At 39.0% G+C, this 26,836-nt stretch overlaps 2 protein-coding genes across 5 annotated transcripts; both read left to right on the top strand.

Moving 5' to 3' along the window:
- Positions 1-11: 11 nt before the first annotated feature.
- On the top strand, positions 12-20,938 carry srrm3 (serine/arginine repetitive matrix 3). 3 transcript variants are annotated; one of them, XR_013329772.1, is made up of 17 exons: positions 12-160; positions 240-310; positions 412-574; positions 6,694-6,992; positions 8,390-8,485; positions 8,703-8,795; positions 9,089-9,169; positions 9,252-9,320; positions 10,664-10,699; positions 11,471-11,521; positions 11,786-11,893; positions 12,136-12,289; positions 16,362-16,588; positions 16,908-17,153; positions 17,213-17,350; positions 17,941-18,075; positions 18,419-18,569. XR_013329772.1 is itself a non-coding variant. In XM_077740364.1 (16 exons), exons 4-16 carry the CDS (start codon positions 6,706-6,708, stop codon positions 18,675-18,677), a joined length of 1,845 nt encoding a protein of 614 aa, XP_077596490.1. In that variant the 5' UTR covers positions 12-160; positions 240-310; positions 412-574; positions 6,694-6,705; the 3' UTR covers positions 18,678-20,938. The 3 variants fall into 3 exon arrangements, 2 of the variants coding, with proteins under 2 accessions (XP_077596490.1, XP_077596491.1); XM_077740364.1 differs by lacking the exon at positions 17,941-18,075 and having other exon boundaries at positions 18,419-20,938; XM_077740365.1 differs by lacking the exons at positions 12-160; positions 240-310; positions 412-574; positions 17,941-18,075 and having other exon boundaries at positions 6,752-6,992; positions 10,664-10,693; positions 18,419-20,938.
- Positions 20,939-21,438: 500 nt separating this feature from the next.
- On the top strand, positions 21,439-24,005 carry hspb1 (heat shock protein, alpha-crystallin-related, 1). 2 transcript variants are annotated; one of them, XR_013329773.1, is made up of 4 exons: positions 21,439-21,905; positions 22,643-22,706; positions 23,090-23,308; positions 23,560-24,005. XR_013329773.1 is itself a non-coding variant. In XM_077740368.1 (3 exons), the coding sequence occupies exons 1-3, from the start codon at positions 21,533-21,535 to the stop codon at positions 23,244-23,246; spliced, it is 594 nt and encodes a 197-aa protein (XP_077596494.1). In that variant the 5' UTR covers positions 21,439-21,532; the 3' UTR covers positions 23,247-23,470. The 2 variants fall into 2 exon arrangements, 1 of the variants encoding a protein (XP_077596494.1); XM_077740368.1 differs by lacking the exon at positions 23,560-24,005 and having other exon boundaries at positions 23,090-23,470.
- The last annotated feature ends 2,831 nt before the right edge of the window (positions 24,006-26,836 follow it).

Below are 26,836 nucleotides of genomic sequence, written 5' to 3'. Positions count from 1 at the left end.
AGGAGCTCTACTACTGTAATCCTACAGTACATATCGTAGTAATCATGTGTTACTACATGAACACAGTTAGTAGTCAAAGTATTAGACGCTCATTTATATTGCCTACTTTATTTTTTGAGAATGAGCGCTTTTGATGGAGAGAAACAACCAGTCATCCCAGGTAAATACTATACTATAGTCTTGGAGTACACTTGATTTTAATACATAGACATAGTGCCTTTCCCCCCATTGCAAAACAGATGCCTCATGTACAAAAACGCCTGCGTGGAAGCCCGGATAAAGAAAACGCCTGCACTTCTCCATCCCTCCTGTAGGTATCACTGGGATGAAGCCCTCTGCATCACGCTATGGACCTCCTCTTTGCTAGAGGACGCCGTCGAGCTCGCTTTGCCCTTCTTCTCTTGCCCACAGCTCCTCCGTGAGCTGTCCACTTCAGCACCACCAGCGAGCGGCGAGCAGCCTAATGCCGCAACGGAGCAAACCAAGAGGACCAAGCCACGGTTCGACAACATCAGCACCACCCAAAGCGACCATCACCTGCCCATAACCGTCAGGGACGCCTGCCACTCTGCAGGTAAGAGTTTTTCCAACACGCTTTAAGCGGATCATCGTGTAGATCGATAGTACCGGGGAGGGGGAGAACTAGACTGTCAGCCACCTAACAAAGGCGTCTTTTTTGGGAAATGATGCGTTCGCTAGTTAGTTTTTGGTCAACAAAAGGGCGTCGGGTAGACGGTGAAACGGTTCCACGATCTCCTATCGTTCGCTCCGCCGTGCAGATGGTGCCGTTCTATCCTATCGCTCGTCCATGTTTGGCAGCCCCAGCCAGCTGCCGCTTCATTGTCAGGCAGCAGCCCCCCTCCTTCTTTCGCCCGTCTGCCTCCGCCTCCAGCAACGGGGCATCGTGTCACATCTTTCTTTTCATTGTTGTTAAATGACACCAGCTCGTGTGGGTTGCTTAGCCAGACACGCGTATAGAGATCTTTGCACACTTTGGAAGTGGATGGGTGGACAATGTGGTTGGACATTGCAGGGGCACACATATGGGGGAGAGTATAGGGGGTTTGGGATTTAAGGTTTTCAGCTATAAACTAAAAAATACTAGGAAATTCTACTGTAAATTGTATAATTACTGAAGCACTATAGTGTTTTAGTTTTTTATAGGCTGAAGGCACTCAAGTTGTTGTTGTGGATACTAATTCGGAAGTCCTTGGTGAAATGATCTTGAAATTTAGGAAAGTAGTATGCAGCAATTTGTATTTGTTCTTGCAGCCTGATTTTTGTTTATTTTCAGCAAGTAAAAGCTATTTTGTGCTCAGCCTTCAGGTTGTTGTGTGCTGATGCTGGTCAAATCCTAATGACGGAATTAGATTTATTTGTAATTATCTAACTGGAAATGTCCAGGACTGCTGTGGATTTTGGTATATACATTAATATGCATATATGTGTGTATATGTATGTCTTCATATAGTCTTGGTACTACTGTAAGAGAAATCAACACAGAGTTGTTGCACTTGTTCATCAAAAGAAAGATGAATCCAAAATATATGGTTTCTCTAGTCTGAGGGAATGGATTAGTGATATTTTTGCTTGGAAAGGCTCTCTTTGTCCATCCCATGCGTTTGACCCTTCTCTAAGTTACCATGAACCTTGGAATAGCAGAAGTCCAAAGCTCCCTCCCTCTGCCCTCTTAGCACATCCACTTGTGCATTGTCTCCAGTTTGTTTCCTCCTGCACGCACACAGCCTTCTGGCAGGCTCCAAGTCATCGTCCTTGTGGCCTACTTCTTCCTTTTCAACGCTTCTGAAAGGAATGGCCACTCGGGGTAAGGAGGGCACGTGGAACAGTTGAGTGGCTGGCAGTGCAGGAGCAGCAGGAGCAGCTGGAGCTCAAAGATGAATAGATGGAGATCTGTAGGGCAACATTTCTCGGAATAACGACGCTCCATTTTAGTCATTGAAACTGCCATTTGCCTTTATATCATCACACCAGGTGGTAACTTTCTATTTTGGAGCGTGGTGCATTTCATTTATGACTCTTATAACTTGCCTACGTTCATAAATGGGATAATATTTCCTTTTATCCTGATAGTTGTTTCTGGCTTTTTGTGTGTTAGGATTGAAAAATATTCATTGGTCTGCATTTCCTTGCTTGAATTCAATGATTTCCATTTGAAAAGCACTATACTTGCAAGCATGCCGCACTGCCTTCTCCTTCTTTTGAGGTTACCTGAGACGACTTATCTCTGTAAGTAAATCCTCTGGCTGCCCTCGCGGCGAGCTTGTCTCGAGCTGCAAAAACAGTCAGCCAATCTTCCCTCGTTCAAGTGTTTCCTTCTTTTTTTAATCGTCCTTTGCCCACCCCTTGTTTTCACTAGAAGTGTTAGACAAAAATATCCGCAGACCGCCGCAACATTTGAGCTGTCGCAACGTGTGTTTTTGATGCGTTCTTTTGAAGGAATTTGGAGGTGTGCTGTGTTTTTGTGCAGCTTTTGTTCATTGCATAGATATAAATAGCTTTATAGATATATAGTATGATGATGATATTGTGTAGCCTTAATATGCTACTTGGTCCTAATATGAAGAGGTATGATGAGTCATTGGCAGGCAATTCTTTTTAAATAGTATAGAATAAAATAGCTTGTTGTTAGGGGTCACTTGCTTTGTATTTCCATTTTTGATTCGTTATAATATTTTTTTTTAAATAGTATGATTTTGTAATTTGACCTTGAAAATCACTTTTAAAATTCACCATATCAATAATAATTAAAGAAATATTTATTTTCTACCAGAACTGGCAACATGATAATATAATTATGATATAATATTAGATTTTTGGACTCCGATATGTTTTTTTTCTGATTAAAACATGTAAAAAGGCAACTATAGATTATGTAAAGCCATAAACAATCTATAGTTGTCTTTTTACATGTTTTAATCAGTAAAAAAAACTCTATCCGAGTCCCAAAAAATCTAATTTATAATGAGGCAACCCGACAGAAATCCAGTTAAGCGAGAAGGATAACATGGCATTTGGACATTTGTCCGCAACATGTAACTCGAGCAAGAGTGTAATTGCTATGGACGAATAGCGCTATGGGCCTTAATGAGCAAGCGACAGTTCCTCATCAAGCCCAACCAGCAGATGACAAAATGTCATCATATGAGCCCAGTGCCAGCGCGGGCTACACTTGCATTTATTCATCCACGGGATGGAAAATAGGACAAAGTAGAATCCGGGCAGGAAAACGGGAGCCAAGCTGCCAGCAAAACCACGGCTAAAAATACAACGTGGCGAGCTTTGACCTTTCCCCCGCTGCACCGCGTAAGGGATTGACTTTTTCAAAAATGGGTTGCAGTCTTGTGCTGTTGTTATCCTGCCCTCAAAGTATTGGGGTCGAACGGAAATGCTGCTTTTTTCACGGGTTTTCCCAGCGAGCATTTTATTAGTCATTTGTATTTTTGCATTCTTGTTAAATATATCTATATATATGTGTGTATTTACAAGCCACAAGGAGAGACTTAATGTTTAATTGATATAGCAGTCCATATTTTGACTGGAAAGCAGCTTAATTTACACTTCAGTCAGAAATTAATAATGTATGAGTACAAGAGTTAATGCTTTATGGTAATTAGGCGCATTCAAGTCGGCAGATTTTGTTTGTTTGTTTTTTTAAGTCATATATATCTGCATTGTTGACAAGCTATGGTAGTCTGTAGTCTGTGTTTATAAAATGTAGTTTATCGTATATTTCAGTGCGCTTTTTTTCTCCTTTAATAAATTAGCAATGTCACAAAATCTTAAAAGTAGGTTCAGCAAAGTAAGAAGAACATCATAACATTCCCATGGAATAATCTGTTGGGTCATTACTTTCTGAAGTAGCTTTTTTTGGGGGAAAAATAAAAAGTTATCATTATGTTTTTAAATCCCTCCTAATTAAAACCAACTCGAATGAATGAATAGAATTGGTTTATGGCCCATTACTCTGCAGGGACTTCAACCAGAGTGCTCTGCAGGAAACAGATGGTGATGGGGGAGGTTGGGGGAGATAAGGGGGAGGGAGGCGCTGTGTGGTTAGGTAGGCTGCCTGCCTGGCTGCTTGGCTGCCTGGTTGGTTGCCTGGCCAGGGGATATTATACACTCAGCCTGCACGTACGTACACACTTCCCGAGGGATTAATAAACAGGCTGGAGAAGGCCAAAGAAGGACTCTGGTGGCCGTAGATTAGGGGGATGGGCTCTGATTATGATAGACAATAATGCGCCCCGCCCAGAACAGCAATAACGCAACTGCTGTTCAACAAGCATACTTGGAAATTATACTGTTTATTTTCACAAATGCGGTTCAGTAATCCCTCGGATATCGCGGTTAATGTAGACCAGACATGACTGCAAAACAGTGAAGTAGGATTATTCCCATTTATAATTACCACAATACGTTTTTCTTATGGAAAAATATGTATATTTATTCTATTTTTAATGCTACTGTCATGATTGCCATCTAGGAATGACAGTCTTGCAGGCAGAAAGTTAGCTTAGACAGAATAATAGCCTTTGGTTTGATGTATAGAGGCAGTTAGAATACAGATTCTAAAATTCATTGCGTGTGCATGGGACTTTAGCCGCAATAGAGAGGATGCGGCCATGTTTAGGTCACGGAAGATATGAGAGGACTATTGACAAAACGCATCCATAAATCAATTGGTGTCTCTTTTCACGGGAAATTCCGTCTCGTCCTCTGAAAGTCTTCCTGTCTGCGCATGGTCTCGTTTCAATTTGCAGTCGATAGGCTCGTCTTAGATTCTCTTCACGTCCGGAAGTATTCGTCTCCTGTTGTTGCCGGGTGTCGTTTTCAGATCACTAGGAAATTCTAGCTTGCCTAGCAAGCAAACATAAAAAAGAATGTAAAAGAATAATTTGAACCCATTTGAACTGAGAGGGGTAACAGTGATAATAAAAAAAAAAATACTACATGAATTGATTTCCTAGCTAAACTATTTCTAACTATTTTGAATCTGTTCCTTAAGTGTAACACAACCTTCTCTATCAAATGCTATGAGTTTCTCCCTAGAACCAAAACAATATCATTATTGAATTTTCTACCTCATTTCATTCATCTTCCCCTCCGTCACGGTTCCGATTAGCATATTTTTTGCCCCTCATCCTTCTCCCCTTTTTATTATGTATATTCTAGTACCCTTCGGCGGTGCCCCCGTTCCTTGCTTTTAATCCTGATATATCTCATGCCAAAAATGAATGGACTGCATTTCTGTAATTGCTAAATTGCTGAAGTAAAGCCATCCATTATCGCTAAAGTGGCGTTTAATATGAGCAATTGCTGGAAATTATTACACTGATGCAGCTCGGCATTTTCCACACTGCTCCCCCCCAATCTGTGCATGCTTGGATCCATATTTTTTATTAAAAATGCTTCTAATCCCAATATTTTAAGTCACTCAATCATAACACTGTTTTTAAAATGATTATATAAAAATGTAGTTCAGCAATTTTTACATCCCTATCTTAAAATCCAAGTGTACCCCTTTTTTTACATATCAATCCAATAGAATCTCTCACTATCCACTAATTAGCATCCCCATAGGTTGGCTATTTTATTAAATTTATCATAAATATCCATTTTCCGCCATACTGTATATTGTCAAAATTCCCATGATGCATTACCCCAATTTCTATTCTTTTATTGTTGTTGTTTCCAGGACAAATTCCAGAGTCATACAGTAAAAAACATAGCTTTATTGCCTTTTATTCTCGAATACAATAACCCAGCAATTGCGTCCCGTCCATCATTTGTCGGCACTCTGCAGAAAAACCCCAAAGATTGAATGCAGGAGCACTTGCAGATAACCTTCAGTCCCCGCAGAGGACTCTGCTTTTCAGCTCCCTCCACCCCGCCTTTCTGTTTTCTCATCTTATTTTGTAGCGCTTGAAGAGAAGAAGCATTCCTTGTCAATTTGTCTCACCGTGACGAATAACACTTCCATTAGTCTGATGAGACAACCTCAGGGATTTAACAGTAGCTTCGTGCTTTCCTATCTGGCCATGTTGGGGGGCGGGGAGGTATTTTCTGTTCATTCCCAAACAGCCTGTCATTTTTGTGTGCGTGCAAATAGTGATAATGGTTTGTTTTCTGGCTTCTACAGCACACGCTATCTTGCTGAAATGTGATTAAGCAGAGTATTGGAAGAGGCTGGAGCAGTAGTCACTAAACTACATTCAGACAAATAACCATTTTTGCTATATTTGATGAATTATCGGCAACGAAAAATGACTTCAGGAGAGATCTGGTTTTTGTTGTTATGTTCTAGTTTGGACTGGAAGGAAAGGTTTTTGAGCACAAGTTAACTTTTACAAATTCCTGTGGTATTGGTGACACCAGGACATTTTGATCAAGATTAATTGTCCTATTAAGTCCAGAGTAGAGGATGCGGGAGAAGTAGGGGAGGAGACCTTCACGTACCCTGGAGTCTCCCACTGCAAATGTAATGGCTTCATTTTTCATGGAGGAGCCACACATGAGAAACCTAGACATTTAATCATTGTCAAACAGGGTTAAATCCCAGACCGTAAAATACTATAGACCCTCATTGCATCTGCATTTGGACCCTAAACACCCATATATGACACACAAAAACCACAAACTGTTAACAATGTGTCTTTTTTGTGTCCTCTACAGAATCCAGAGATCATGTACGATGCAGCAAGGGTGCCGTCTCCCAAGGACAGTGCCAATGCCATGACCAAGTCTTTAGTCCCTGGACCTGGAGCTGAAATGGGGGCAACTACAGGAGTTGGGGGCCCGACAACAGCCCTGCAAGCGACAATTGAGGAAGGACAAACGACTACAGAGGCAGAAGAACCCAATTCAGAGCCGCTATTGGTCAAAAAGCCCAAAAGGGAGATCTTGGACCATGACAGGAAGAGGAGGGTGGAACTCAAATGTATGGAGCTCCAAGAAATGATGGAAGAACAAGGGTAAGAAAAACTCTTTGTTTCCTAGTCAGTTAAATGCCTCCATGTTTAATCTGGAATAAGTATATATCAGTGTTTAGCCTTGCTTTCAGTTTGATTTCCGCCATTGTTTGTTTTGCTGCTCCTATGGGCTGAGCAGTGATTAGTTGCCTACTAATTTGGCACTAATCAGGTACTTCTAATCTTTTGGTGGGTTGGTTTTCAGATGAGAACTTTTTAACAAGTTACGGTGGCCTTGGGATATTTGATTTTATTCCAACTGAAGGACTTTAGTGAATAATGTAAGATAATAAGTATATGGCAAGGTGTTTAATTTAGACACAGTGATTAGACCCCCTGAGGCGTTTGAGTCATTTTCTAGCTGGCTAATGAGCGCTACTCGTGGCAACTTGCTCTCTCTCACACACATGAACCTTGAGCATATGTTGTCACAAAGCTGTTGTCCATCTGTAAATGTGCACTCAGCCTCACACTATTCGACTGTACCACAGAAAGAAATATAAAAAACAAATACTCAGAGAGCTTCTACTTCAATATTTCAAAAGAAATGTGCATAAATAATTCAGGTCATCCAAATATACATACTTAAATGACAAACCAATCTTGCTAACAAATCCTTTTCAATCCCTAATTGCAAATATAAAATAACTCCAAAGCGAAATACAACTGAACTCAGACACAAATCTCATCTAATAGAATTCCAAGCAACATTGCAGCCACTTTAAATAAGTCATTTCCTGGCAAACCTTTGGCAGTACTCCTAAAAACAACAAATTTAATAATTCCTATAGAAAGCTTATACTTATTATCAATTCAATTCCACTCTCTCAGTTCACAATAATTTCAATCCAAAGCAAAACAATGAAAAAACTTTTATTTTCTGCCATTCTAGATAGATTTCAGGATTCATTTTCCTTTCTCCTTATTGAGCCTTTGACCAAATCCCCCATTTCTTCCTTCCAGAAAAGCATACAGCGGCTATTTTTTCAAATGTCAAGGAGCCTCTAACACTTGCTAATGTGTCATGTGCAGTATGTGAGAAAGACATGAATATAAAGTAGCTTTTCGGGGTGTCTACTGTGGCACAAGTGTGACAGCTGCTGAGTTGAGAGATTGGCCAAAGACACCATGATGCCGTCAGACCTCCCGGGGTATTTCCCAGCCATTGCAACTCTCCATCACACTTGTGCTAATCCTATTCTCCACACTGACAATACACTGATGGCGGCTGCAGCCATGCTGGTATCCGCTTTTTCTTAATCCTTTAAAAAAAGCCGCCCCATCCTACCCTGAAATAAGCCACGGGTTAAAGTAAAGCAAGGCGAATTTAGCTGGATAGTAGAATTCAACACAAATGGACATCCACTCACTATCTTATAGTCTTCTTTTCTACTTCTTAGGTACATGGAAGAAGAGATTCGACAGAAAGTGAGCACTTTTAGACAAATGCTGATGGATAAAGAAGGAGTTATTACAAGAGATGGGCCACATACTGTGTAAGTTGATTACTATTTCTTCTTTTTGTGTAGTAGTTCCATTTTCTTACATTTTTTGGTTGGTTTGGAGTGTGTGTTTCCTTGTGTCATGTCCATGTTATTGTATGACTTAACTATTTGTGATTTTCATCAATCCCTATCTGTGTATTTGTATGTAAACTTTTGCAAAAATTCAATACTTCCTAAATTGTTAAAACTCTGTTTTATCATGTTTTAGAGTCAACCACGTCCACTATTACCCCGAAGATGAAACTGAATTGGATGGCAATGAAGACGCTGACTACGGCGATGATTATCAAAGTGACAGCAGGTCAATTACACACACAATGCACACTTGCCTTTCTTAATTTATTCACCTAATCCTAATTCTGATTTTACTCTATTCAATTCAATAATGTCGATGTACAAAACTGGGATTTTTAGATCAAATTACCTCGTTTTTTCATTTAAATCATTTATTAAGGAAGCTAGAATTTCCCAGACATTTCCTATTGAACTGAAATGGCCCATTTACATTGATTTAATATATACTCACGTTTTAACGCTATATAGGGGTTAATATTAAATACTTTTAATGCTTTTCTTTGTTTGTGGGTACCTCAGAGTCAAAAGTAAATCCAGCAGCTCTCCATCACCTCGTCCAAAGAAAAAAAAGAAGAAAAAGTCTAGCCGCCGAAGAAGTCGGTGAGTAAAAATCTAGAAAATTGCTGCTAAAATGACAACAAACTAAAATACATGTGTAACTTTTCTTTGTTTATCCTCACAGGTTTGGCAGCTCCTCACCAAATCGCAGAGAAAAGAAGAAAAAAAGCAGCAAGAAACACAAGCGCGACAGGTACCCTTTCAACACTATAGACAATCAGTGTTCCCCTCAGGACAACAAGCAATTAGAATGTTGTCCCCCAATTTGTCAAGTTGTCTAAAGTGGGGCTTAATATCCGACTCTAACAACAAACTCTCCATTACCAAACGCGACCACATCCTCTTCCCCACCACTGAGCCACCGCCCTTCTGCCTGAGTCATTTATTTTGTCCCTCTCTTCCATCACCTGAGCAATACACTCCTACTCTGCAGTGCATCCTTTTCAATGTAATATGACGACACATAGTACTATATTGGCAAAACTATGCTTTCTATCGTCATAAATAACCAAACCTCATTTGAGTAAAGCATCCAAAACAATTGAAAATAGCAACACAGATGACTCCATTCATTCCAATATTAATGACATTATGACAACCTGCTAAACAGAAGTCTTAAAATTCAAAACTTTTTAGTAGATAATTAAAAATATGTACTTAGATTTGAGGGAAAACTACTACTTGGCTGATTTAACTTACCATGGATAGTATTAATAGCACTACTTGATATTCTTTACTATTTAAGACTAGTGTTGACTCAAAAATAATGTCTGTGGGTGTAAATATGCCATAATTATTGTTTAGTTAATCACCATATTATGAAAAGTACTAATATTTTAACATATAGTGATAGGGATTTTTTCCCCATATAGCGCAGATGCTGTTGATGAACATAAAGGGTTCCTCCACCTTAGGGACCGCCTCCCTTGTTGATTGGTGACCTTTAAATCTGCACATGTGTTTTGTATTGGGGGAGGTTAGATACTCTACTGCATATTTCCTATAGTCATATAGCACGTTTATTATTAACAGCTTTACAATACCATTTTTAATATTGTGTTGCAAGCATACGCACAGTCTGCAGCATTGTTCGTAAACAATGAAAAGTAAAGCTCATATCTACTGGTTCCCACTGGGATCCTTCCAATGGGAGAATGATTGCAACAATAATTCATATATCAGTCTGTGACAGTTTTATTAGTCCTCTTCACCTTTTGGTGTGTTTGTGTAAACCGGCAAGGGAGATGTGGCTTTTCTCTCCGAAATAGCAACAACGCCCACAGATGTTCTATCGTTGCTATGGAAACCATATTGAGGGTCATAGTTGGCGTCTGTTGTTTGATAATTAAGAGTTTGGATTCGTTTCAAAATGCATTTTAGTTTGCTGACTATTAAAGGGCAGTGGGGCAGAATTATAAATTCCAACATGGCGTTATGTGAAGTGGATTTTCGGGTTAAAAAGAGATGTCTTCTATTATATAAATGAATAATTCAGTTGAGATGCCGTCTAATAATAACCATGTTTACTTTTTGTAGGTCAGCTTCTGGCTCCGGTAAAAAGAGGAGGTACAGGTATGTTTTTTTTTTGGAAAAGACAAGATTGTCTTTTGTATTGTAAATTTAAAAGTTATCCAATGGAAGAACAGTTTGTTTATTTTGTTTGAATCCGAAGTTTAACTGTGTAACAAACATTATTATCCTCAGAAAAAGTGAAGAACAGGACACTGAGTTTAGATCTTTTTTCTTATGTACTAAATTTATACTAAATACTGCATCCTGTGTACAGTACATACCCACAGAATTCACAATACTATTTTTTCCCCTCACCTATGCCTATTTTTTCATGCCTTTTGGGGACCAAAATTACGTTATATGCTAATCTCTCAGAAATATGTCTCTTATATTTTACCCCAAATGCAGCCCTTGTTTTGGATCAAATTGTCCAGTGTCCAGTGAGTGTATCTACAATATATTTTGTGCTCAAGGTTCTTAACCATGGTTTAGATCAGGAGTCGGCAAGCGCCCTTCAATTTGTTATCCAAAGAATCTCTTTTGTGGAGCTCTCCATTTTATTTTACCCACTTTATAACCCAATTTCCGGCCATATTAAAATATTCTGGTGTAGAAAAAGCATTACCCTCTCCTGGCCAAGACAAATAACGGACCCAATGTGGCACACCAACCGCAGCTTGCCGACCCCTTGTCTAGATCCAACACGTCACCATAATTGAAAATGGACTACTTTTATTGTCTGATTACAATTGATTGTGTAGTATAGTAAAAGGGAGTATTCATTTGTATTACGTAAAATTGTTCTTTAACGTTTTATCGCTATTTTTCCAGGTCTGGCAGCTCAAAGGAAAAACACAAAGACAAAAACAAACAGAAAAAGAGGTGAGCATCCTTTCTATTTTAAGATATCTGCCATTTTTTACATTAACATTGCACATTTTGCCATAATTCTCTCAATTATGGGCAGCAGGTCTGTCTTCCCTTGATATTTGTGTTCTTTTTTTATTTATTTTGGGTATATTGGCTCAATCTAAAATTGTTCAGCCTCGTTTTTACATCCAATCAGAAAGATGGCATACTGCACGGATGTAGCCATCCATACAAATTCTTTCCTATTTGTCCATGTGTGCGTTCGTGCCCGTGTAGGTCCCCCGCCGAGACCCCCAGGAGGAGCGTGCAGCGCCAAGGCAGCTGTTGCAGCAGCCGTAGCGCCTCCCTGTCATCCACTGGAAGCGCCTCCAAATCTCCCAGCAGGTAAATTCTGCAAAAATCACATGCACACGCATCATTTTCACCATTTTTCCCCTTTTTCCCATTCAATTACCCTGTTTTAACCTCACCATGCTATTTTTAAGAACAGGTTTATCACTTGGAGACATCCCATACCTGTCAACTTGTAGTTTTTTTTCATCATTTCAAATTGTGTACACTATACAATTGTGTACACTTTTTTCGAAGCAATGTACCTGACATAAGTTGTGGCTGATTGTTTTCAGACTGAACTCCAAGCACAAGAAGGAAGGAAAGGCGTCCGAAAGCGCTTCGTTATCCCCGGGCCCAGACAGTCCCGGCGTTTGGCACAACGGCGACCACGCCCGGCGTCGCAAAGCCGGCAGAGTCAACCAAGCCGAAGGCGATAAGCTGCAAGATGTAAGTCATCTCCTCTTTTCTACTTTTTTAACCTCTCCCTCCCAAAACTGCCTTTCTTTCTTTCTTCACCTTATGAATCATTCATAGGGCACACGGTTGTCCTTTTTTATACCATGTGTAGAACCTGCCACAGCTGTTTTTTTTTTTGTTTGTTTCTGGCTTTCTTTGCCATCGTTCTCCTCGTATGGAGAAAAAGCTTCCTGGTATGTGCGAGTGTGTTAAATGGGGAACTTTTGATTAGCATATTTACTTGAGCTGTCTCGTAAAACAGAATAATGAGGAAAACAACACGTGGTTATCGTCAACTTCTTCACCACTCGAGAGTTATTATTTATTAATATTTCTACTGGATTATTCATTTTAAAAAAATTATCAAACAATTAGACCTGCTTATATATTTGGCCCAAAATGTGGTCTCCAAACGTTAAAGCCAGATCTTAATGGGGTTTAAGTCTATAAATGTTCATTTGTGGGCAGCCCTTCCAGTTCAAATCGATTAAAATTTGCAGCATAAATATTTTAAAAAAAGACCTAAAATTGGACATTTATCAGCATTACTGACATTCAAAGTTTTAAAAACAGCATTTTCTGATTAAGACAGTAGAGAGACTTTAACATAAATAGTTTGGACTGAAATAAATCCACTCAGACTTATATTAAATATGTCCAGATCTCAAAAATTTAAAAATATCTCATACTCTTTTTAATAGACAAAATGCTCCTTCCTATTTACTGTATTAGTTTACAAAGAAAACAGATTTGATATTGAAATGAAAGTCTTTAAAAGTGGCGCACTATTGTTTTGTTTTCTTGCATGTTTTCTGAGGCCTCATCTGATCTCTGTCTGCTTTTTGCAATTCACTCTTCTTTTCTCAATCCGTTTCAATGGCATTTAACAATGAATAAATTCCCCAATGTCTTTCTTGTTTATATAAAAAGCACTCAAATGCTTTGGAGCTGGACCAAGTAGGTTAACTGGGTACGTGGAATCGTTTCTTCTTGTCAATCCAGTTGTCTTTCTGTCAAACACCGACCAGCGTTATTCCGTCATAGGTCTTCCTCTCTTTCGGGGGTGCTAGAGCAGCTTCCTTTTTTGGGATTATGTACATTTCAATGTGCATGTTGTATTCTCGCTCTCGGGATATTGTCGTAATGATGGTGGAAAATGGAAAATCAGCTATTTTTAGGAGGATTTGAAATATTTGAACTTGAATTTTTGGGTTTGAAAATGTCGGTTCCATTTTTTGTAACGGTGCTTTTTTTCGCTCCTTTTTTTGTTTTTTTGGCCCTGATTTGCGTACACTTGGGCCTGTTTCATTTAAAGATATTCTAAGATGCTTTGGTAGCAGAGATGTGGGAGTTATGAGAGAAAATTCATAAAATGTATGGATATTTTTGTGTTTTTGCTTTCAAGTGGATACTTTATCAACTGAATCAAAATACTTAATTACACAATCAGCTCAAAGAATTTATCGACAGTATTATGTCATGATATTGGTGGTGGTAGTAGATGTACTAGTCGTATCAGTAGTGGTCAATGTAGAAAAAAAATGGATAGTGTTTAAGAAGGTGCAGAAAATATGACTTTAAAAATGGATCTGATTTATAGCAGGACCCTTTTCCTCCTTTCTCATTCGTGTCATATGACTCACAGCTGATTCTTGTCGTTGTTGCATTTCAAGTCCCTCCTCCCTCCCACATTTGGTCCACATTTGGTCCAGCTCTGCATGATGCACAACCACACCCCTTCCCTCCCTCCATGATATTTACTCATTGGTTGCCATTGACTGCGTTGGATGTCCAATCCATTTGAGCTGAGAGGGTTGGTGGCGTCAATATTGGCTCGCCAAGCCCGCCCTCCCAGTTCAAATGGATGTGACGTTTATTTGTGATAATCTCACAATGATGGGTTTTAATTTAGAGCCACGTGATTGGACGTCTCTCGTCGTCAATGGCACTGAAAGAGTTAAATTCGTGTTTCTATCCACTTTCCTTCCCTGTTTGGATACCAATATGGCTGCATTTGTTCCAGCGAAAAAGACAAAGCAAATCACGTAGTTTCTAGAGCAAGGGTGTCGAATTCAGTTTTTTTGCCGTCATTTGGGTCTTCCAACTTATTAATTCATCACGTTCAATATATATGCTTTTTGGACAGTAGTATATATTTTCTCTTTGGGCCTCTTAATAGCAAATATCATCTTGTAGTTGACTTGAAAAAAAATGTATTTATATATTTTTTTTAATGTGAAAAGAGGGCAGATATTAAATATATTATATTATCAAGCTTTTTTCAAAAGTGTAGCGTTGATATACTAAAAGAGGTCATTGTCTTTTTCCCATTATCGCTGCGGAGAACATTCCCTTCTCCTGTCTTCTTCTTCTTTTTTTTCTTTCTTTCTTTCCTTGTTTTGTTGATATTGCATACGTGTCACTGATCGATACGGAAGGTAGGTAACCAACGCTTTGCCTACGCACGTGATCTCTATGCAGATGAGAATGTGACAAGCACCCTAGCCTGAGTGACTGTCAATGTTTCTTTCTCTCTTTTTCTCTCTCTTTTAAAAGTAGTCTTTCCAAAAACATTATAATAATATGGATTTATCAGTACTCGGAGATCTGCTCTTTCTTTTTGGTGCAACAAAATTATACATTATAGTACTTTAGTAACCGTCACTTTTATTTCTACATTTTTTAATTTACAGAAAATCACCATCTTGAACTAAAACTAGAAAGACACTAAAATAAGCGCAACAAAAACAAAAAAGGGCTTTTAGCACAGTAGTTAGGACACCCAACTGCCATACTACCTACTCAAGTTCAATGAGATATAATCCATGAACGCTTGTATTTATTTCTATATTTTACAATGAATTTTAGATTTTTTTTGTCTTTTGACAGCGTGGTTCATTTTTTCCCCCAACATTTGTTATTTTGCATCCCTTTTGGGTAAACTACATCTATTTAATCCCATGATTTACCAATAGTGGTTGCCAGTTGGCACTATTATCACAATACATATTCACTATTATCATTTCCCAGTCAAAATATATTCCCAGATGACAAAGTTGACAATCTCCGGCAGTTAAAAAGCTCAAAGTTGTGTTTGCGTGACTGTAAAAGCGGTTTTATTCTACCCGGGAAGGAAAAATATGATTTGGGGAAGTTGGCGGTCCAGAAGAAGCGCTCCAGGAACGATTTCCACATCCCGGGTTTTCCTCTTTTTTTGCTTTGACTTCTATTCCATTGATTTCCATAACACAGGGAAGCGTTTTGTGTCTTTTTCTCTTGCATTTTGTGAATCTAATGATGCACTTATGTTGCCCCACTTTTCCCTTTTCTTCATACCTTACCTACTAAAGGAGGGAATACCACTTTATTGGTAAGTGGATGTTAACCAGAAGGGAGTTAAACAAGAATAAGCATTTAAATTAAAAAACGGTAAAAAAGGGGTCGCTGTTCACTTGTCAGCACGTCTTCAAAATGGTAAAGAAAAATCCAGACAGAGAAAATTGAGTAGCAAGATGATTTATTGATTTTTTTTTTGACTTTTGGTTTCCGATTTGACCGATTTTTGAATAATTGTGATCTTGATTTCGTTCCCTCCATTTCTGTGATGTTCCGTCCAGTCGTCTTTTCTTTCTGTTTTTGTTTCATTTTCTTTGAAATCATGACTTCAAAAAAAAAAAAAAACTTTCCGAAAAGTCCTCTTTTTATTATTATTTTTTCTCTCAACACTTTCTGTAGCTCTTCACTTTCTGCCTCTGCTCTATCATTTTAATTCACTCTTTTCGCTATTATTCTCCCTCTCTTCCTTCTCCTAATTTTAGTTTATGATTTCTTCAACTCATTCTGGTTTTGCATGCCGAGTATTGCATGTGCTGCACCATAGAGGACTATCTATCTATCTATTTATCTATCTATATAACCCATACGGACCAAAAAAATAGATCTTTTTTCTTCCTGATGTTATCTTTCTTTGGTACGCGCTCAAAAGCCAAAAAAATGGATGTTATTCTAATGCTTTTTGGTCATTTTCCTCCTTTTTTTCTTGTTGGGCATCATTTTTTTATAGAAGCTGCCCTTATTGGCCACCACGGGCCCCACCGGCATCCCATCGACTTTGCCCAAAGAACAGAAGCAGAAGCTCCACGGCGCCACCGATGGCGGAAGTATAGAAAACGTGAGGGCGAGTCAGCGAGGATGGAACAAGGGTGCTCAGTCTCCGGCTCGCAGCAGCGACTCGGCGCATTCCCATCACAACCACGCTCGCAGAGGAAGAGGCAGCCGACAGCAGAAAAAGTAAGAAAAACTGTTATGATCCATAAATGAAACTTTTCTAAGGCACTTATTAGATTAATTAGACATTCTTCAGGTTTAAATTGACTATCCTTGTTAATGGTGGGCAATGGGATAAATATTAGTACATTTAAAAAAGAAAAATCGACTTTAGATTGTTGTTTGGGGTCATAAGTATTTTTGATTCATTTATACTTTTGTATTTACTCATCCCAAACATTACATAAAATGAATTGAATATACCTAACAATATATTTTAAAAATATAATCATTCTTCTTCTCTGCATTCATTTCCCCATTAATCCTACTTTCCTTCACTCAGGACAAAGAGCAGACGTTCTTCCAAGCGTCAGCGGCGTTCCAGTCGAGGTCAACCGCACACCCGCAGCCCGTCGCCGTCGCCGGGTCGCCACTCGCACGCGTCGGGCCGAAAGAAGGAAACGTCCCGCGGCAAACAGAACCCGAGGCGCCGTAGCAGTTCCTGGAGCAGCGAACGCTCTTCGTGCCCACGACGAGAACGAGGCCTCAGTAAGGCCAAGTCTCCTCATAACAGGCAGAATTCCTCCAGGTGAGCGTTTTCCCGTCATTGGCGTTTTTCCCGACTCTGACCACGTGTGTTCCACGCAGAGAGAGGGACAGCCCAAACCACGGTGGCGGTGATAGCGACGCCGACAGCCGGGCCCGTCGCCGATCTCGCAGTTACTCGCCCATCCGCAAACGGAGGAGAGATTCTCCGAGTTTTATGGAAGCTCGCAGAATTACCAGGTGAGCAAAGCATGAATTTTGAATTGACTATATTGTTATTTTCAGACTAAAAGTTGCACTGCTAAAGAAAAATAATTATAATAATAATGTGGCTCTGGACTGTCACATTTAATGTATTTCTCAAATTATATATAATCTAAAATGATATTAATTATTTGACTGTCAATGACAAGTTTTCTTTATTTTTTGGAATTTAATACATTATAAAATAATGAATAAAATGAAGCATATGGACAATTTTATACCAATTTTTGGCCTATTTAAGAGAAAAAAATGGATATGATTTCCTATTGTACATTGGAAATCACATTTATAATAATAATTATCTAGTATTTGTCAGGGATGTGTTGTGGTATTCAGTCGAAGAGTTAAAAAAAAACATCTGTAGATGTCGTCCTGTCAATCACAATAGCGAACAAAATAGTTTTCCAGTATGTTCATGTACGAAATGACCTTATTGTTTCCCACTGATGCCACTACGAGGAATCCCATCCAAATGAAAGAACCCTCCTAACTACTTTTATTATTCCAAATTCATCCTCGAATGTTAAAAAAAAAACGATGAAATGTACTGTCATCTTTCACTCCAGCCCTCAAAGGTTCCGACGTCAAGGCAACCAGATGCTCCCGAGCTGCGGGCCAGTTACCGTGGTAACTGTTGCCGTGCAGTAGGACCCCTCTAGTTTGACTCCTGAAGCTTGACGGAGCAGTAAAACACCCGCAGAGTAAACCTGACTTCCTATTCCTCCTGTTTTTTCCTCACCGACTCTAACAAATCTTCAATCTCGTCCAAATTCACTGACAAAAAGAAAGAAAATACGACTTAATACAACTAATGGCTCGCCATTGGACTAACTTCACTGTTTTTGTCTGCTGGTGTTTGTCTCCAATGACAATTTCTTTGGGGTGCTTATGACTATTTCAGCTTGGCTATTAACCCCAAAACTAACGACACACGTTTTTTTTTATAGCAACGCAAGGGCAATTTGTACTTTTTCTAACCCCTGGCGACCATTTTCTTCACTTCCTGGCATTTGCTAACATCTCTTTGCACGTTCTCCTCCACAGCGCCCGGAAACGTCCCATCCCGTACTACCGTCCCAGCCCGTCGTCGTCCAGCTACGACAGCAGTCCCTCACGTTCCAGCCGAAGCTACAGCAGCTACAGTCGCAGTCGGAGCCGCAGTCGCAGCCGCCATCGCAGCCGTAGTCGCAGCCGGAGTCCAAGCGGAAGCCGAAGTTGGAGCAGGAGTCCGAGCTGGAGTCCAAGTAGGAGTCGTTCTCGCAGTCACCACTCTTACTCCAGTCGTAGTAGCTACGATAGCTGAGGACAATCATGGTCGCTCTTTGGACTATTCCACGTTCGAGTCTGTAAATTTTCAGGCCATTGGCGAGAACAATTGGAGAGTTTGCCTTTCGACAACAGGCTGCAGTGGATTGGAAATATTACCAGGATGTCATTGAAGGTTAGTGTTTGTTTGGGGGCAAAAACTATGGCATTTTCTTTTAAATAACCGTCGATTTAACAACAGGATTTTTAACTGGCACTTTATTCCAATATTTATTTATTATGATTGTTTTTATAAGTTGTAAAACCATGCCTAGTCCAATATATGATAGTTTGGCATATGTAGGTCGAAACTAATACTCTACCAATTGCACCAAAAAAAAAAGAGAGCAGTTCAGTAAATGTTCCTTCTCTTCCACTATTGATAAACACATTGACATACATGATTGGACGTGAATCGTCTTGGGAAGGGCGACAATCCGTCCTGGTTTTTGTGTGTAGCTGGCGACCAGTCTGTTAGTTTTAGAATTGCCTAAAAACAATTATATCATTCTTTTGCCACCCTGAAACTATCATTCAATCCACTGTTGATGTGTTCAAAGGCAAATTCTGAAAAAGTCTCCCAAAAAATCAGTCATTCCAGCAGAGCCGGTGCAACAAATCTTATTATTCGTTGGGATATTCTTTGGCCTTTTCCACAATTCAACCAAAATCCAAAGTGGTGCAAAAATGTGACCATTTATTTAAGACTTGCTCCCCTTCCAAAGACATAATCCAGCAAACATAGCCTGATTTTGACCATATGCCAGATTCATGGCAAACTCCATTTAGTTTTCTGCACTTTGGGATGGATTTCAAAACCCATCCTAAAGGTGGCGCTAACATACATGGCCAAATTCTTGCTGTCTGGCTGGGCAAACAAATATGTTAAAAATCCAAGAGCAACCAGATCAATCAAGTAAGAACAAAAAGAGTGAAAAGTACTTTTTTTAATGCTTCTAAGTTGCATTGTATAGGTTTATCTGTATAGATCTTCTGGCTTTGTAAACTATGCACTGTATATTCCATGACACACTATAGCATGGCAAATAAGGAAAGAAAGGATGATTTTGGGGCTGGGCTTCCACTCCCTAATGAATCTTATTGGATGCTACTTTTATGGGATGTCAGCAAGCCAAAAGAAAATTTGAAGATGTGTATTATTTATGACTTTAGGTCTATTCTATTTAAAATGACTCCCGATGTGTGTTTATTCTACTCATACTTGATTTTTGGGGTCACCGAGTATGTTTGTGTGTGTGAGTGATAAAGTGGGGTACACACGTAGTAATAAAATGTCATGTTAAGCCTATGTAGTTGAAAATATTAGATTAAATTAATATTAAACATTCTGGGATTATTTTTAAGCATTTTAAACTAAATAATAAGAGATATTTACAGTTTTTTTCCTTGGTATTGCAAAAAATATATATTTTTCAGGTTAAATAATTAAAATTAATATTATTTCACACTTTAAAAAAGAATAAAACAGAATATCACAGTTTTGCTGTCATTCAAGACGCTTCTTTTGCTAATTCATTGGCCAATAATAATATTCTTGCTTCCATATATATACATATATGTATATATGAATACATATTGTAGTTCCAATTATCCATACGTGTGTACCCTGCTTTCTGGAAGTGATTATGAGGCTGAAGTGTCTCCGTATGGAGAAATGTACTGCAAAACTTTCCATGCACATGTTTTTTTGTGAATCTACTATTTAATGTATTTATTTAAATGTTGATTAATTTATTGAACTATTTATTGTTTTAATATATTTATCTGTTTTTTAGTCAACTCATTCACTGCCAGCCCAAGATACTGAGTATAGGAAATTGATTATTGAAAACATCCATCTATGACAATGGGCATATCTAATCAAATTCAACTGCGTAATGGATTGGACATCTGTTGCCTTCAATGGCAGCCAAAAAGGTAAATATCCAAAATACCCTGACTTGAACCCCAACAAATCCTATTTTTTTTAAGTTAAATTGAGGCATTATGTTCAGCGCTCACTACAATGAATTTGACATTGTTCTATTTATAAAGTGTGCAATACAAAGACGCTGTCAAGATGTGCAAAAACAGTCGCAACCCACCAAAAAGAATTCTTTCAAATTTCACTCTATTGTATTCCATGTCATGATACCTTTAATTTATTCCAAATCTAAGAAATGCCCATTTAATCCACTGGGTCCTTCTTTGTAGTGTTGAAGTTCCTATTCCTGACAATAAACAAACAAATGGGGAAAACACTTTCTCATTTTTACCCCCCTTCAAGCATAAAGTTATATTTTCAGGCAATGTTCAACCTCCAATTGAACTAACGACCCATTGAGCACCAGTTTGACTTTGATTGAAGGACCCCCCCAGAGAAAAACGACCTAATGGCCTAATAGCAACTCTTTAAATGGAACATATTGCCAAGGAAGCCCACAAAAAAAGCAGCCATAGATAAGAATTATTATGACATATTCAATCCATAGATGGCAGACTTATTGTTGCCTGTAGAATCCGAGGACCCGGGCTGTCGTAGTTCAATCATTCAGACCTTTTTAGCTACGATGATGTCTGACTCCCAGTGCTATCTGGATCCTTCTGTTTCTCTAACTTGGGCGGGGGTGCCGTTGAAAACAGTGCAATGCTCAGCTGTCATTTGGGGAGGGTCCTCCCTCTGGATTCCTTTGCAGTGATACGTCCAATACAAATAGCCCTTCTCGTAACTTCTCCCAGCATGTTGAGGGGAGTGGAAATAGAGGAGGGACAACCAGCGCTGGTATAAATAGGAGACGGCTACATTGTCCAGGAGGAACTTTGATCATTTCTGACTGACCACCCTCGTTCATCATGTCGGAGAGACGGATTCCTTTCACCCTTCTGCGCACCCCCAGCTGGGACCCCTTCCGAGACTGGCACCCTCCCAGCCGCATCTTTGACCAGTCCTTTGGCATGCCCGCCCAGATGGAAGACTTGGCTTCGTACCCCTACGCCCATTGGCCGGGCTACATGCGGCCTTCGGTTGTGGGCCCAGACATGGCCGCTGTGATGTATCCGGGCGCCGTTATGGCTCAGCAAGCCCGCGCCCTGTCCCGCCAGATGAGCACGGGGATGTCGGAGATCAAGCAGACCCAAGACAGTTGGAAGGTGTCGCTGGATGTCAATCAGTTCTCGCCTGAGGAGCTGGTGGTCAAGACTAAAGATGGCGTGGTGGAGATCACGGGTAAGCGAGAATTCGTGGAAATACAACCAAAAATGTGGCGAATTTAATACTATTTAGTCATTTTAGATTGAAGAAAAATCTGTTGAACATTCCCCTAAAGGGTTAACATGGATTAGATGTCTAATTCCGTCAATGGCAGTCACAAAAATAGTCCTTCTAAGAGTGTTGCACTAATTCCTGTCATGGTTTGATGGATTGCAGTTATTTTTCATTCAAATTCCCTCTCGTTCGCCTAGTATTATTATTTTTACAGATTATTTTTAGGGAGTATTGTGGTAGTTTTAGGAGTATTTTTACAGAATCTCATCAGATTGCAGGCATGATAAATCTGGGCTTCCTCCAGAATTTAAGGCTTAACTGTTCTGGAAACTTGCAGTTGCATAAGAACCCAGAACAATACACTGCCTTTTTTTCCCCAGTAGGCTGGTGGGTGTGGACTTACTGGATCAAAGCCTGATGATACAAAAACAATAGAGCATGTGGGGGAGTAGGCCAGTTCCCCATCGCTGACGTTCACAAATGTGTCATGCAATTTGCCCTTTTTGAGAAGAGTTATGCTATTTGGATGACAGTGCTAGTGTGGCTTAAAAAAAACGGGTGGATTTAATTCGGTATCTAAGATAAACAAAGCCACAGTGGAAGCCCAAATTGTTCTCAAGTTACAGTGTGAAAAGTAGCGTCTTGCCAAAGATGGTTGAGTTAAATACTTATATATTTTTTCTTTTTTTTGTCCACAGGAAAGCATGAAGAGCGGAAAGACGAACATGGTTTTGTGTCCAGATGTTTCACCAGGAAATACACGTAAGCATTGTTTTTTTTGTTCACTACCTCCTCTAACCTTTGACCTCTACTAGATAAGGGAATAAAAACATAGCCCCACATTTTTGCTTTGGTTGTTCTGCCATCTAGAGGCGACTGGAACAACAAAACTATTCATGTAAACAACTATTGCCTGCCTGTATTCAATTAGATTTTGCAGAAATATTAAATTTTAAAATCTCCCTTCCCAAATTACAATGGTTAAACATCATAAATTGTTGGGAAAAATTGTAACATTATATTGAAACTAAACTAGACATTTTAGTTTAATATGGACATTGTTCACTTGCCATAAATCCAAAGTTTTAAGTAATTACTGTATCGCCCAATGAAATTGACCAAGTCACCTGTAACCCCTCCCACAGCCTCCCCTCCGGCGCCAACGTAGAAAAAGTCACCTCATCGCTGTCTCCCGACGGCATGCTGACCGTGGAGGCCCCTCTGCCCAAGGCGGCCATCGAGGCCGCGGAGGTCACCATCCCCGTCACCGTCGACAGCAAAAGTGGCGTGGTAAAGAAGTAGGATGCCATCAACTACATCTGAGCTAAACCCCAATGAGAAATGAGAATTCCTTTTTCACATAGGTGTGTCTTCTCTTTGCACATTTGTCCTTTTTTCCTCCTCATTTTTCACTCTGTATTCTCTTTTCCTTCTCTTGTATGGAATCTTTCAAGCAAAATATTGCCAATACGAAAAATTAATAATGCCTGTTAGGAATGGGAAAATAAATTTGTGTGCAATTTGAATGTCCTTCTTAATTTACTTATTGGTTACTGCTTTGAATTGAAATGCATTTTTCTCTAATATATGTCTAACTGTATATTTGGGTTGGCAGGATGGCAGTTCACTCCTTCTTCAGGTAGATTGGACGTCTAATGCTGCCAATGGCAGCCAAACACATAAGTGAAGCTTGGAAATGGTTAGTAATATTAATTTTGATTAATTGCAAATTATCACATTCTGTATTATAGTACATTTCTTAGTAAGTGCTACACTTGGTAAAGATGAGCAAAGGCCATATTTATTAAGTTTTTCATTTTCATGGATGTATTTTTTGGCCCCCAGGGTCTCAGTTTTTAGAAATGTAGGTCAATTCTGGTTAAACACAGAGAAATTCTAGAATTTCGTCCTTCAAAATGTCTCAATAGAATTATTCATCATGAATACATCACCAGGAAGACATTTGCTTGCTCTTGAATGTACAAGGTCAGTCAAAACAAACTGGCATTATTGGCAAATATATTAAAAATACAATGGCGTTAAGTGAAAAAAATGCAGTTGAAAAAGTCTCTGCTTCACATGAAATGCCTTTTTAAAATACCCTGGCGTGTTAGGTTGCCATGGAAACAGATCTACGACATGGCCAAAAAAGCTGCAGGCCATCAAAAAAAAAAACACATTTTAATAAATAGTGGACTGGAAAATCTTGACTTTAAAAAAAGAGAAGCTTGAGGCATGCAAGCATCCTCAATTCTATTAGCTTCAGTTTTGACACATTATACAGTTTATCATGTGGACATTTTGACCTATTATGCATTTATGCATTTTTACATCAATATTTCTCCCTCATTAGCTGCCATTAAAATAACATCCTACCACTTTGATACATGTGCTTTACATTATCAGCCATGTATTGGAAACAGTAGCACGCATATTTTGGAGAGAGGTCACATGACCGTCCCAGTACGAGCAGATGAAGGTCAACCAGTCCAGCAAACATGTCATCTGTCTGTCAGAGACGGATCAAATGAAAGACGTATCCGCACAAGTGCAGATGGAATGGTGTGGTGCATACTGGCGTTCCTCCTCCTCCTCCTCCTCTGAATATTCGTGCCGTGTGCCTGCCCGCCCGCTAATGCACATACTAACCCCACTCTTGACTCCCAAGCTGCGAGCCAACGCTATTTTTAGAGCTATGAACTCAGCCTCCAGCACGTTGTATAGTTAAGGCCGATAACACACATGAATCACTGCCTCTCTGTATTTATCTATGTATATTTATATATATATTTTTGGTAATATGGTCTAGAACAGGAGTGGTGAACACATTAGATACAAAGAGACCATATTTTCAACTATGACAGTCAAAGAGCCTTATATCAGAAATAGTATTAAAAAAATTCAACATGGCAACTTATTTTTTAAGTATAATTTAAATTTGTGTGTTTTAAGACCAAATAAAAATAAGACAAACTGAAAATGAGGCAAAGATGTAGATACAAAATATGTTCGGAGGTAATTATTTTTGGCCGGGAGCCGCTAGTGGCTCGAGAGCCACATATTCAAAGAGCCTTACATCAGATACAGCATTAAAAAAAAACCAACCTGCCAAATTACTTTGCCACCCCTGAATTTTTAGGATGGTTCGGCAACTATCAAGAATACTAAAGTTGCGGATACGAGAAGAAGTGGAGAATATCAGGACTTTTGATGCTTAGCTACATGACGTTGAAGAATTTGTTTATGTTGCTTGATGCATTGAAATGGTGTGTTGTCTTCAAAGCACTTAGCAGTTCAACATTTCCTCTGAGTCATCCCTTCCTTCCACTTAAATGCAGGCATAAATGATTCATGTGAGGTCCCATTAGGCTTGGAAACCAGGGAAGTGCCTTCTTACGTCAAGAAAAATGGACCGGCATTACCATTTCTTCCAATCTGCTCTGGAAAATGGATATTGCGTCTTGTTTTTGTCTTTTCCCATTCATCAAAAACTTTAATCATCCTAGTGGAACTTTTATTATTATGGCTATAAGTCCGCCTGCAAAATACATGAAAAAATTAAAGTATGCATGCATTTTCTGTATCTTTAAAGGTTAGTTTAAAAAAAAAAACAATATCTAAGATGGAGATACTAATAACATAATGCATAGAATACTATGTTAACTTTATTGAATGGTTAAGAAGTGATGCGTGGTTAATTGGTTAATTTTATATGGATTTAATGATATAATCTTCTACAATGTGACCTTTAGTTGACTTGTACAAAATGTATGCTCAGTTTGGCCAGTAGATGTTCTGCAAGAGAGGGCAAAGGTCATCCTATGACAGTCAGGAAGTGTTGCAAACATTTTGACCAATTGATTTGGACCATGTGCTTTCCCAGGTGATCTGCAGCTCGTTACTTGGAAGCAAAGCAAACACTTCCTTGTTTTGTTAGTTTCTCTTTATTCAATAACTCAAGAAAATGCAAAGATTACACACATTAATGCTGGATCATCACCACCTCTTCTTTCACAGTCGACAATTTAAAGGTAGGACATCCATTACCTTGTTTTTTTTAGACTTAGATCACCAGATTTTAAAGCCATTGTGGTAGAAATGCATATGACCATGTTCTTTATCAATGACCATTGTTATAATAGTTGAATTTATTCATTCATTTATTATATTGCATATGTTTTTTTGAAGTACGAATGTGTATATTGAGCTCTTCTTTAAATACGTGTAACAAAATTAGACTTAAATAGCTTCAACTTCATTTTAACTGGAATTTATTGATACAATTTGACTGGGTGGGGTTGAATTGGACGTTTTTAACCGTCAATGGCAGCCAATGATTTAATGCATTATGTGGAATTATCAAAGACCCCCATCGGCCCCCCGTATTGTCCTAACCAAAAACTTCATGTCACCATAGTAATGTCTGTAACAGATGAATTTATTGGTAACAATAACAACCGTTTTGGTATAGCGTACTTCAGCAAAATGGCGTAAAGAAAACACATTGTTTTTTTATTTTTTAGAAAGGTCGAGCTAACAATTGCCATAAAAAGAAATAAATAGAAAATGATCTGAAATAAGGTGTAGTATTTTTTCCCATATCCTATGAATACATAACATCTACATTATAAGTTGATAAATTGAAGCTACTCTATAAATACATCACCAGCATGCACAATACTGTAATATGGAGAATACTGGAGCAGTTCTCGTCTTACACCGAAGCAATGTAATACTGTCATAGGCACAAGAAACTGCAGATCAAGTCAATCCACAAACTTCAAATACGGCCTTTCGGTAACATGGCGTTGAGCTTCGGCCTTTGCGGAAAAAATGGGCTTCGGAATTGAACATTTTTTTTAAATTCAGACCACTGACGCAAGCGTGAGGGG

Source organism: Stigmatopora nigra, chromosome 19 (assembly GCF_051989575.1).
Source record: "Stigmatopora nigra isolate UIUO_SnigA chromosome 19, RoL_Snig_1.1, whole genome shotgun sequence".
In the NCBI taxonomy this organism is placed as follows: domain Eukaryota; kingdom Metazoa; phylum Chordata; class Actinopteri; order Syngnathiformes; family Syngnathidae; genus Stigmatopora; species Stigmatopora nigra.
This window is presented reverse-complemented; position numbering and strand designations above follow the sequence as displayed.